General features: G+C 45.2%; 1 protein-coding gene across 1 annotated transcript in view; it reads left to right on the forward strand.

Moving 5' to 3' along the window:
- The first annotated feature begins 5,855 nt into the window (after positions 1 to 5,855).
- Positions 5,856 to 13,814, forward strand: part of B3gat2 (beta-1,3-glucuronyltransferase 2) — an 83,171-nt gene continuing 75,212 nt past the window's right edge. The window contains exon 1 of the mRNA XM_048430455.3: positions 5,856 to 7,192. Within this exon, the coding sequence (XP_048286412.1) occupies positions 6,599 to 7,192 (594 nt within the window). The 5' untranslated portion in view covers positions 5,856 to 6,598. The remainder of the gene's footprint in view (positions 7,193 to 13,814) is intronic.

The raw sequence follows: 13,814 nt of genomic DNA on the forward strand, positions 1-13,814 counted from the left end.
TTGAAGGGAAATATGCAGGGGGCTTTTTGGAGTTAAATGATGTGGGGAGTGTTATGATCATAAAAGTTTGTATACATGCATGAAAAACTCTCAAAGAACAAATAAAACATTTTTTTTAAATAAAGCAAGGGAAGCTGGTCAGCAATACTACCTTGGTAAATGAATTGTAGCATATAGTAATCTATTTCATATGCCTTTTGACTTTTTATTAAAACTGTTTGAAACATGCAAAAATAGGACCCCAATGAAATAAGGAACCCACATGGGCTTATTCTCTAGTTTCAATAAATATAACTCATTGTCAATCTTGGTTCATTCTGTTTTATGTATATGACTATTTGGCATTAAAAATACTCCCATGTACATTGTTTACTTTGGTTCTTAAAACAGCTTTAAAAATAGGATATATGGCTTTAAGTGAGAATCCTAACAAATTACTATTTTAATGTACATGTCTATTTTTAAGAGAGCTATAGGGGAATTTTTATTATTTTTTATTATTTATAAATTTATAGTTTATTTATAAATTTATAATTTACTTATAAATTTATTTATAAATTATAAATGGTTTTATCACCATTTTATTGGCTTTTATGTATTTTATGAGTAAATGGAAAAAGTTATACACTGGCATCCTACATAGATTTCTCTTTTATTCAAATCAAAGCTATTTTGTTTTAGATAGTTTTTAGGGTCAGGACTGGAGAGATGACTCACTGGTAAAGAGCAGAATTCCTCCCTTCCAGAGGACCACAGTTTAATTCCCAGCACCCCTGTCAGCCAGCTCACAACCACTTGTAACTCCAACTCCAAAGGCTTCAGCTACCTTTTCTGGTCTCTGTGGGCATGTGCACACATACACATCATTTAAAATAATGAATATAAATCTTTGCAAAAAAGTACTGGGTAATGTCAATTTCTAGTTGTCTAGAAAATGTGGAAGCTGGATAACTTCCTATTCCATACAAATGGGATTATAGTAGGACTAGAGAGATGGCTCGGTGTTTAAAAGGACTTGATATCCTTTCAGAGAACCCACAATGGGTTCACAGCACCCACGACAGTTTATCACAACCATCCCTAGTTTCAGTCCCAGAGAATCTAATGCCCTCTTCTGAACTCCAGCGACAGCAGGCATGTGAAACAAGAACATACATACGTGCAAGCTAAACATTCATACATATGAAAAAAATATTAAAAGAAAAAATAAGAGGGATTTTACTGAACAAACTGTATTTTGTTCACAGCTGCAAATATCTGAAATTGTAAGAAAGCTTCAAATTTTAAACAATTTTGGTCTAATATGATATTTGTAGAGAGTTAAAATGGATGAAAATAAAACAAATGAATGAGCCATTTAATATGTGATCTGAGTGTCATGTTTCTGACAGTGATCAATAAAACTGGTGGTATCCCTAAAATGTGTCAATAGAATTACTGACATAATTCTTTCACATATCTATAGCTGATATTTAGACAGAAAGCACTTATGTTAATGTAAATACACATGCATGTAAGCTGGGTTAACTCGTCACCAACACTTTTATATTAAATCATCACTCACACATGAGTTAGCTCAGAGTCTATCATCTGATCTCCATACCTACAGTCTCATCATCTAGATATTTAAAATTATATAATTGTGTGAGGATAGATTTTTTTCCCTTGATCTTTTTCTTACTTGACTAAGAATACCAAGGATATCCCCAGTGCTCCTTGAAGGTTGATTTAGTCACACTAGCAAACCCCAGGCTCAAATGTCAAAAGGGATCAGTCAACATGGTGGGCTAACCGTGCTGCAGCGTGTGTGCAGCGGGATTCCTCAACACAGCAAAGCAAATGTTTAGTCATTATACATGCTTTCTGTTAACTCCCTAGATGGGATTTTTTTTTTTTTTTACCTTTGTGCATTTGAGAACAAAGTGAATGCAGAAACGCCGGCAATCCAAGGCTTCATTAGTACAGGAGAAGCAGCGCTCACTTTGCTACACAAATAATTAGAGAGATTAAATGAAAATAAACACGGAGAGGCTGAGCAGAGACTCTGAAGTTAGGTAATTATTTTAATTACTCTAGTGACTTCCACCAGCCTTCATTATCAAGCACAGATCAAATTTCAATTGTTTTATGTAAGGGTATCATGAGCCTGAGCTCATGGACAGGCACAACAGCTACCCAGTGAGGATACCTCATAAGCAGTACATTTTCTTCAAGCCCCTATCTACAGTGGTTTCCATTTCGGTACCTGATAAAGTCTACATATTTGAAGGTGATACATTTTTACACTGGGAAGTGTTCCAGTCTGGGGTTTTTGTTCTCCTGATGGACATTCTTAGTAACTTTGTATCTTTACTTAGATTTGATCATGGATGATTTGGGGGGGTCACATCTTTTTTTTGCCACTGAATGACTGAATGTAAAGCAGGATGGTATATTCTGCCATTTGAAATAAATGTCACTTGGAATCATACCATCCTTACTGCATATGCTTTATTTGGGGTACACTAAGGTAAACTAATTTCAGCTTTCCACATCTCCTTGTACCAACTTTGGAAGAGACCACACCACGCCGGTGACCCACCCTACATGTGGGGTCACTATTGCCAGTCTTGCTCAGAAAATAGTTTTCATTTCAGTCTTGTGACGATTATGATGCACAGAGGTCTCCAGGCTGATGCCAGTTCTTCTGGAAGATATCTAACTTACCTGCTTTTAATCCTTTCACTATCCTATGGAGTGTATGTACATTACTACCCCATGTTCCAGATAAGGAAACTGAGCCTGAGTGTGTGGGGGGGAACAAGGAGTGGGGAGGTATACCACGAGGCAGAGGAATAAATGAGAACAAAGCATTTTGTATGAGGAAGGCAGAAGGAATTTCATGACTTCATATATGTGTTACTGACTTTTCTGATGTTACACTGAAACACCCTGACCAAAGTGGCTTACAGAAGAGCTTGTGGGGCTTACGTTTTCAGAGGTTGTGGATGGGGAGCAGAAGGAATTTTCAGGAGCAGAAAGCTAAGAGCTCACATCTCAACAAGTAGCCAAGCAAGCTCCTCTCAGAGCCCACCCCCAGGACACACCTGCTCCAGCAAGGCCACACCTCCTAAGCTTTCCCAATCAGCACCCCCTGCTGCGGACCAACTGGAGTGTTTAAATACATGAACCTAGAAGAGGCTTTCTTATTCAAAACACCATAGTATGCTAACCCAAGAAATAAAAAAATAATAATTCAAAAAAATTAAACAGACTTTCAGAAGTCCATTGACTCAATTTATAGAAGTAGAAAGTGGCCTGACTGGTGCAGGAGAATTGTCTGTAATCTGTCAATCATGTTAATTAAATGCTGATTGGCCAGGCAGGAAGTATAGGTGGGAAAACAAGACAGGAAGTAGAAATGATACAATGAGAACAGGAGAATTCCGGGAAGGAGGAAGCTGATTCCTTCCACTCCTGCCCAGATCACCGAAGCAGCAGGATGTGATCTGCCCCAGCTGAAAAAGGTACTGAGCCACATGGCTAACAAAGATCTGAATAATGGGTTAATATAAGCTACAAGAGCAGATAAGTATCCTGGCCTAATGGGCCAATCAGCTTTAAAACTTATAGAGACCTCTGAGTGATTTTATTTGGGGCTAAACAGCTGTGAGAACCAGGCAGGACAGAAACCCCAACAAGCCAGCTCCCTTCATGTTACACCTGACTGATAACCAAACCCGGGAACTAAGACAATCCCCAAGACAGGAGATGCAACTGAGCACACGGTGAGGATTGTTCTAGATGGTTTTATGCCAACTTAACAAGCTAAGTTATTTGAGAAAAAGGGACCTCAATTAAGAAAATGCCTCCATAAGACTGGACTGTAGGCAAACCTGTAGGGCGTTTTTATACTTAGTGATTGGTAGAGGAGAGCACTGCCCATTGTGAGTGGCACCATCTCTGGGATCTCTAACAAAGGCTGAGCAAGTCATGATGAGCAAGCCAGTAAGCAGCACCCCTCCATGGCCTCTGCATCAGCTTCTGCCTCCAGGTTCCTGCCCTGTTTGAGTTCCTGTCCTGGCTTCCTTTAATGATGGACCAGGATGTGGAAGTGTAAGCTACTTTTCTCTTTAGCTTGCTTTCTGGTCACGTTGTTTCATCACAGCAATAGTAACTTAGACAAGGGCAATGGGAAAGAATAAAGTGACAGTCCTCGAATGTGTCTTAGGTATGATTTGATATCCATGAATTCTATATACTAGCTACTATCTCTTATTAATTTTCACATTCAGTTGACTGCCAAAGTGTACTGTCTTTGACTAGCCCTGTTCTGGAATAAACACAATTCAGAAGAGGTTTTATGGTATACTGGAACTAACAAAGACATCCCTACTAACAAAGGTTAATTATGCTTTCGACATGACTCACTAACCACTGAGTTTTACTACCACCATCACAAGGCAATTCTCTTCAACCGCATTTAAAATGTCCAAAAGAATAAGGAAGGTTTCAGCAACCACTTTGGTAAGGGGAAGGGATCCGGTAGATTTGTGTGTGACCGACAAGACTTTAAGGAAAGCTTGTAGCAGCTTCCCTCCCTTCCCTCTCCCTCCAGATGCTGGCATGTACGTCGTGTCCTGAGGTAGAATACGGGTAGGGAATCGAATGGGATCACTATTTTCAAGTTTGGGTTCACCACTCGGCACAGTTTTGGGTTCTGGAGGACACAGGGAAGGTGGAACCGAAGGGTAGGATTTACTTGGGTTGTGGGGCAAGGGAAAATGTTTGAAAAGTCACTCCTAGCTCTTGGCAATCTAAGAGGATCCTTCTGAAAACTCACAGCCACACCATGCCAGACCCTGGGAGCTATGTGAAGAGGAGAGAGAAGGGATGGAGCATCTACCTCAGTGCTCTGCTTGCTCCCCAGGAATGTAGTCAGAAGAATTTTCGAAGGTTTAAGACTGAGAAGGTCAAACTGTGGAGAAAGGTAGGCTCAGAAATTATTTATCTGGGGCGGGGTGGGGTGAGCTTTCCTGAGGCTCCCTGGAGTGTGCCTAGCAGCATGCTCCCCCATAAGGACCGGCTTGATTTGATGAACATCTTCCATCTAGGAAGAACCGTCACTTGCAACTAGGTGGTGCTGACAGGGAGTGCAGTGAAGAAGTGGAGGGTTATAGCCAGGACACCCGCGTTCTGTTTCCACTCTGCCAGTTACCTCTGACCTCCGCAATCCTTTAAGTCTCCATCTTCCACTCCCTCATGCAGAAAATGAAGGTGACTCCGCTTCCAAGGCCTCCTTGAAAGGATCCCAGGGAGGAATAATTCCTAAGACTGCAAACACGGAGGGCTCCAACATGAAAAAAATAAGTTAAACCTACTCAGCTGGAGTTTCCAGAAATTTCTTCCCCGGAGATCCAACTGTGGCTGGGCAGCACCAGTTCGAATTGATTCATTGGAATGGGCTGCCACACATGCCAAATACCTATGTGCGGCACCCCTCCATCTCTGTGGGCTTCTATTGATTTCTCCCTTTCATGAAAAGCGGTTTTTGTTGCCGAAATTCTGTACAGCAACCCCACAAGCTGGGAGCCTGGGAAGGGACCATTTTGCCTCCTCCGCCTCTCTCCTCCCTCTCCCCTCTTTAGGTCTCTGGAGTTGTCCGCGCATAAATGGGTTTCTTTGGCTGATCACCAAAGACCCTGCAGTATTCCCGAGAGCTGAGCCCTCTGTGCGATCTGAGAACAGCATCCCCCACAGGCAGAGGTCGCACAGCCCCACTGGGACCATCCTCCCTCCCGCCGCCTCTGGCCGCGGGGAGCACCGGCTCAGACCCCGCAGAGAGCCTGGGCCCTTCCCGCCTCCGCCCCGCAGCCCCTCTCCGCCAGTAGCAGCGCTGCTATCTTCCCACAGGAGCACTGGGAGGACGCTGGAGTCTGCAGCGCCCCCGCCCCCTCGCTTTTTCTTTCTTTCCCTGCTTTGGGATCTTGCTGTCTGGAGCCGGGAGAGGTTCCGAGAAGAAAGCTAGGGGCGCGAGCGCAGGTTTCTGCCGCGGCACGCGAACAGAGCTAGGGGAGCAGCATTCTTGGTGTCCACTCGGGATCGCAGCTGCACTGACCGACATGTGACGAGCCCCTCGCATCATCTGCCACCGCCTCCAAAAGGGTCCCAGAGCGCTCCCCGAGGCCGGCATCCGGAGCCGCTTTGCCAGCAGCGGTGCGGGACGGGAGCGGTTAGCACACCGGCTCACAGGTTCCTGGACCGCACTCTAGGAAGAGCGCAGCGGAGACCACCGCCTCGCTCGCACTCGCCACAACTCCGGGGCCGGCAGAGCGCTGCTGGACCGCGTCCAGATTCCCGCCGACTTCAACCACAGTGACCCACAGCTCCAGCCCGTCCCTCTGCACCGCCTAGAGTTCCAGATTAACCGGAATCTGCGCCGACCCGCACGCCCAGGTCCCCTTAACGCCCCGGGCCGGATGGAGAGCGCGTCTACCGCTGCTCCCTAACAGCTGACTCCTGCCGTCCGAGCCACACACCGAGATCCCTCCTACTACACGGAGGCTAGTCCTTGTTGGGGGCGTGGGGGGGGTGCCCTAGACGCTGGAGAGCGCGCACCATGAAGTCGGCGCTGTGCAGCCGCTTCTTCATCCTCCTGCCCTGGATCCTGATCGTCATCATCATGCTGGACGTGGATCCCCGCAGGCCCGCGCCCCAACTCACTTCGCGCCCCTACTTCTCTCCCCACACAGTGGGCTGCGGGGGCTCCCGAGTTCCTCTCCGACGGAGCAGCCTAGGGCGTGACGCTCCCGAGAAGCGCAACGAGTCCCGGTCTCCGCTGCAGCCGGAGCCGCGGTTGCCCACCATCTATGCCATCACGCCCACCTACAGCCGCCCAGTGCAGAAAGCCGAGCTGACCCGCCTGGCCAACACGTTCCGCCAGGTGGCGCAGCTGCACTGGATCCTGGTGGAGGATCGAGCCACACGCAGCGAGCTGGTGAGCAGCTTCCTAGCGCGGGCCGGGTTGCCCAACACGCACCTGCACGTGCCCACGCCGCGGCGCTACAAGCGACCGTGGCTGCCGCGCGCCACCGAACAACGCAACGCGGGCCTCGCCTGGCTGCGCCAGAGGCACCAGCACCAGAGCGCGCAGCCTGGAGTGCTTTTCTTCGCCGACGACGACAACACCTACAGTCTGGAGCTCTTCCAGGAGGTAGTGGCCCGGCCCCCGCTGGGGGGACAGGGGCGGTGGGTCTCCGGGGGTTACATCCCCTTTGTGCATCGTGTACACTTTTGAGTTCTCAGTCCTCCGTGCACACATCCCGGACTCAGCGTGGAGCAGCTACAGGATGGGCAGTCCCCAGCCTCCTCCTCTGGTTGTCATGGGTGGAGAAGGGGCTTTGTGGTCCAGGGGGAAAGAATCTGCCTTTGGATGTCTTGCCCTTTCCGAGAATGGACCCAGTAAATAGCACAGGTGATTTGTACAACTGGATGGAGCCCAAACCTGGAGCTGGGCTTGATTAACTTGTAGGTTTTAACAGTTCCTACAGGTGATTCTGAGTTGAGAAGCGTGTAGAAAGGGGGTAATAACAACTCAGTTTAGGAACCAATCTCTTCTGGTACAGACCTCCGGTCCTAAATTAATCCTTAGAGCAAATACTCATATATCGGAAGGGAGGGGCTCCTTCCATCTTTTCCTAACCCTTTGGCAAGTGAGTTTGAATTGTTCTGCCCCATTCTTAAGGCTTTTGTTGCCCCAAGCATCATCCGGATGGTCTACCTGGCCCCTTTTCTAGACCATTCTCTGAGACCTCTCTGGCTTGGAGTTCCTCTGGACACTCTTGCTTGGAGCGAATGCTGCCTAGCATTCTCTGAGGTAGATCCTGAGCACCAGCCGCCCCCTGCTGCTGAAGTGGCCAATGTTCCCTGCGAGGCCACCTGCGTGTGCGCAGCAGTAGCAGCAGCAGCAGCAGCAGAGCAGGTGGCCTTTCTTGAGGCTGATCTATGATAATGCCGTGGGTCTATGAAGGAGAATGGACTAGTGCTCTTGTCCTTTTTTTTGCTTCCCAGCACTTAGTTACAGCTGAATGACATCTTGATTTCTTTGCACTGTGGGACTGTAATTCTCTCCACTTGAAATTCCTTTGCATTCAGTCTCCTAAAGACTCCCCCAGCTCCTTCATTCCCTTAGGAAACTGGGCGTTCGGGAATTACTGTCTGCGCAGGATACTGGGTTCATAAAACAATCTGTGTATCCAGCAGGCGGAAGTCACCCACCTCCATTCTGTCACCCAATGTCAGGTTGCTGTCTGGGCCGCAGGACAGTAGATATGCCCTTTCTGTTTAATTTTTGTCTGTGCGGTTTTCAAAAAATCTGTTTTTAAAAAGTTAGTTGCCACCTTCATTTCTACCCTCTCCTTGAATAAAAGAAGCGGTAATTGTTCTCTGCTCTCTCATTCCATGGGACTTGGTTTTCATGTTTCCCCAGAGAAATAAGCATGGTTTAGTGTGTAGCATGGCTTTTATTATACCCGTGATTAGAACTACCAAATGATTGTTTTAAAGTTGGGCTTTTATTTTGAAGATGAGTGGTTTCCCTGTTCTTTTCTCTAAAAGGAGGACTTGTGCTTTGAAGCAAAGACCTTTAACTCTGAATGCTTGTTTATTTTTAAGCCAAGTCTTCTTTATTGCCCATCTCCGAAGTCGCTTTACCTATGATGTGTGGTCTTGTTTAAGAAAAATAGTGCACATTGCTGTTAATTAACATTTGAGGGGGCTAAACTGAAAACGGGGAAGACTGCCTTTATCCAGTGTTCAGCTTGCTGGCAGGAGTGTAAAAGTTGGCACACACAGGCAGAGAAACAATTCAGATACAGTCTTCCTTTGGGACTTCCCCTGCTGAAAGGGAGGCTTGTGCCGAGCGTATTAAAGAGGGGAAGAAAAGTCAGTGGGGTTTTTTTTCCCATCAGTCTGTGGAGGGTGATTGGGGACTGATAAGAGGAAGATGATCAAGTAGGGAGGAAGGGAAAAAAACGTATTGGCAAAGAGAAAATCATTTTTTAAAAAAGCAAGTGAAACTTTTACGGCAGTAACATTTCACACAATTAGAAATAGCGTAATATTCAGAATAAATATTTTCAGACCACGTGTAACTTTTTATGGATACTGTATGGCAGGTTTTTTTTTTCAGTATAAGATGCAGGACACACTGCATCTCCTGAACCTCTGTCTCAGACAGCAGTTTAGAGCGAGCACCTTTCGCCAGCACTGCCCTAATTCCTTCCCCCAGGTGTATTTTTTTTAAAGATTAGGCTTTTTTAAATTGTTGGTGTGAGTTTCATATTTCATCTTCTTTATTACAATCTTATTTTCCTTACATGACACTCAACCTGATTAGTGAGGCTTATGCATCCTCTTGTATTCTTTCTAGAATTTGACATGTATTTCCCTCTAAGCTCTTGATTTCATTGGTGGGATGACTCACTCTGCACCCCTTCTGGAATTAATGATTCTATGTGGACTACAGTCTAGACAGTCTTCCCTTGGAGAAAATAGAGAAGTCTATAAACTCCTCAACACTGTAGCTCCTCGGGAGAAGAAGAAGGGAGGATACAGAGTGGAGGCCTAGATCTCAACCCTTTATATTGAGAATATGCACAAATTCACTTTAAGTAATTCATATCATGTAAGGAAAGAATACCTCAAGCCAGGCTTCGTCGTTTTTGTTCACAGGGCTTCTAATCTCCATGGTTGGTGAGAATAAAGAAAAACAGATAAGATAAAAGGAGGAAAATGAACCAGGTACAAATTAGCTCACCAAGAATTGGCTGCAAATGAAGGAAAGTGAAGGATGAAAGGCCTCCAAATTAAATTAAAGACGCAACAGGCAATCTGCATTTAATTATTCCTCCCTGGTAACTGGAATACCATGTTTGTTTGTTTTTTCCTCCTGTATGGCTAATTTTCAGCTTTCCTTTTCAACTGAGCCATGATAACAGGGAAGGAATATTGGCACTGAACAATCTCGTGTGCACAGTCAAACCCATCTGCAAATGAAGCTGAGTGTGAGCCACAGCCTCGGAAGCTGTCTAAGTAAGCAAGGAGGAAGTAGTGGGGTCTTTGCTGGTTTCAAACACCTCAGCTCCTACAGATTTCCCTGTGGACATTGACAAGTTTTGTTTTGCATGATGGGTCACTGGTAATCCTGCCTGCCTGTCTGCATTGATCAAGCTCTCTGAAAAAGCTTATTTGCAAAGGATTTAGGCTGCTTTAATGAAAGCCACAAATACAGATAAATGGGACTTTATACCTGGTCATATTTTCAATAACACTATCGATCAGATGTCTGTTCCTCAAGGCTTTCCCAAGCTTAAAGTGATACTCTTCGGCTGACTGTGGTTTCACCTTTGGAGATCAATTGAATTAAAAAGGTTAAAAAAAAAAATAGCACTTTCCAAGCAAAAAAAAAAAAAAAAAACTTAAAAAATTTAACTGTAATGAGATGAGACAGGAAGATGAAACCAACTAAGATATTCAAGCGGCACAGGAGTCAGTTAATGAGATGGTGTGGGAGGTGTTTTCAGCAAGCAAGGACTGAAAAGTGGAGAGGTCCCTGGTTGGGATTTCTTTCCAGATGCTGTTAATCTATTCGTGTGCTGGGCAGACAAAGCAAGGGTATTTACTTCCATAGTATTATTGCTTTTTAAGGCATTCCTGTGTGCCCTTCTGCAAGGTATTTGCTGGAATCATCACCCCAAAGACTTTTGGGGTTACAGTGTTGGCAGCCCCTCCCAGGAGGCACCCAGCACATCCTGGGAGGAGGCCTGGTTTTCTCTTTCTTTCTTTTACCCTGACCTAATTGCCTAGCTTAGGGGACTCTTCACAAGGAAGCCTAGAAGCTTCTCATAGGTGTAGCCTAGAAAGGCTACCCAGAGCATACCCCTTGGATGGGAATTGTCTTCCCCTCTGAGAGTGTAGTAATAGGCCATAGGACTGATAAAACTTGATTTCATCCTTCTATTTATTTTTAAGTTACTGGTAACTGCAGTCAGTCTTCTGGATGTTAGATAGTTAGGTTTTCTTCATGCTCCCTGGGTGTATATTACTTGAATTATGATTCTGCTTTGATAGTTTTCCTCAGAGACCAGTGGCCTCCATTTGGATTTTGAGGTTTTAATGGGCCAGAAATAATAATTTGGATTTAAAAGACATTGCCGACCTGCCTCTTCCCATTGTGTTTTGCTACCATTCTTCTTCTCTCCGCCCTACTTTGCACTGATGAGTCTCTCATGAATAGGCATGAAGGCATGCCCGGAGTATCATTTGGGGTGACGGATGTGTGTCTTCGAAACATTTAGGTTGTTGTTTGCAGCTTCTTGGAAACCAGAGTAGGTGGCTGCCTTTTTCCTGTCTGTTCCACTTGCCTCTCAATTACGAGCTGGTAAATTTTCTCTTGTGTGAACAGTAATAGAATAGTAATTGCTTTTAAGACAGGCTGAAAAAAGCAAACAGAACAAAAGTCGGCGGTCTCATTTAACCACCGCAGGTGGTGTTCAAGGTGTGTGTGAGTGCGTGTCACAGGACTCGGTACTGTCGGGCCGTAGCTACTGAAACCTTTCTGACTCTAGGATATTTTGCAGGCTGATAAGGAAGCACATTATTGCATGTCTGATTCACAGGGCCATTGAAGCATGAAATTTAGGTTTTGTGTGGTTCTCAGAGTCTCTCCTAAAACATAAGGAAAAATGTTACAACAGCCCATAGACTGCTTTTCCGATTTGCAGAAGCAAAACCATAATTGTCTTCTCAGTCGTGCTTGCTATGTTTTTTTATACAGTTTTAAGTAAGTGTCAAAAATATTCACTAGACCATTATGGAAAACCACAGCCAACAAATTGCCGACTTGTGGAGCCCAGTCCCAGCTGCTGCATCTACACTACAACTCCTGTGCCGAAGGCTCAGGGATCACTGCTGGACAGGGAAGCAGGAAGAGCCAGAGGGACCAGGAGTTAGCTGTGAGACTGTGTCTCCTGGAAATGTCAGAGACAGCCATGATCAGAAGACATCTTTCAAGCCTTGGTTCTCTCCTTCCACCAGGGATCAAAGTCAGGTGACCAGTTTTGTCCGGAATCACCTTTACTCACTGAGCCGTCCTCTCACTGACCCCCACCCTTGGAGCTTCACTTACAGAAACTCAGGCACACCATGCCTGTTGAGGTAGCATCCCCTCACTTCTGTGTTTAAATAGGAAAGCAGGCTTTGGACGAGTAAAGGTAATTTAAGCTAAAGCAATTTCACTACGGTGCTGTGCAAAGGTCATAAAACTGGTAGATACAGGGACAAGAACATGAATCCGAGTATCCTGGTCTAGCCTGAACCACGGGCTACCTGGAAGGTTCCATTTAGTATGCACAGCTGTGTGAAACATGACATGAAAGTAAGGAAAACATTGTGTCAACAGAGTCTCCTGAGGTGCTGGCTGGCTCCGCCAAGCTTCGTCTTCCTTCTTGACTACGTCAACTCTTTAATTTTGTCTTTTGCACTATATGATGCAGTACTGGGGACCATATTCAAGTCCTCATTCATTCCAGGCAGATATTTGACCCCTGAGCTCTACTCCAGCCCTGCTTTGCCCCTCTTTTTCACCGTTTATTTTAAGTTGACAAGAATTATAGACATGTGTGCAACGTGGTGTCTTGATACAGCATATGCTTTAGACTAGAAGAGGTTAGCCAGAAGTCACCTCACTTAGTCTTTATAGTGACAATATTTAATATACTCTCCAGTTTTAAAATATGTAATATCATTATCTAGATTTACCATGTTGTACTATATATGCTCCGAACTTTCTCAACTGAAATGTTACCAATTTCAGGCCACAAACCCCAAACTCGCAGAATCCTCCCATCTGATCTCAGAACTATCCCATATTCTCCCTCACTGTCTCTAACTTGCAAACCATTTGATTCTGGAGATTAGTTTTCAAGTCAGTTGAAAATTGCTACATTCGTATGTAAACTAGAATCAGAATTTCTAAAATCGTGCGTTCTTGTGAATAGTTCAGAATCTTCAGAGTTGAAGAGATAGCTCAGTTGGTAAACTTGTTTCAAGGCACACAGACCTGAGTTTGAGCCCCACAATCCATGTGTGGTGTGTTTATAATCCCACATCCCCAGCCTCACTGGCCAGGTAGCCTAGCCTTCTTAAGAGTTTCAGGTCAGCGTGAGATTTGTCTCCAGAAACAACAAACAAAAAACAAGATGGACGACACCTGAGGTTGTCGTCTGGCCTAAACAAAAACAGACACACACACACACACACACACACACACACACACACATGCACACACACTGTGGTGGGAGAGGGCATGCACTACACATACTACATACATAGCTGAGCACTTACGAACATGAATCCATACACACAAGCAGGTATGTGTTCTATACCTGAACACACATAAAAACTGCACACACACCTGAGCACACAGGTGCACATGTATGCATGTGTGTGTCCGCATGCACACACACATGTGCACACACACACACACACACACACTTCTGAAGATAAATAGTAAGTTATGTGTGTATATACAAAGAACTTGATCTCCTAGGCTTCTGTCTTATCAGTATAGACAGCACTGAATGCAAGAACTCTTCAGGGCACAGGGCTGGGTGGTAACCAAATTGTTTCAAGTAGGGATGTTGGTCTTCTTCTGGCACAGGAGAGGAAGTGGGGCCTGAGCTCCATATGTGGTAGTGGATACTCTTTCCTGCCCCTCTCTTGGGGGCACACAGATGTACTTGTAGGAACTTTCAGTGCACATCAGCAAGTACCTG

The sequence above is a fragment of the Myodes glareolus genome, chromosome 18 (genome assembly GCF_982192425.1).
Source record: "Myodes glareolus chromosome 18, mMyoGla1.1, whole genome shotgun sequence".
Lineage (NCBI taxonomy): Eukaryota > Metazoa > Chordata > Mammalia > Rodentia > Cricetidae > Myodes > Myodes glareolus.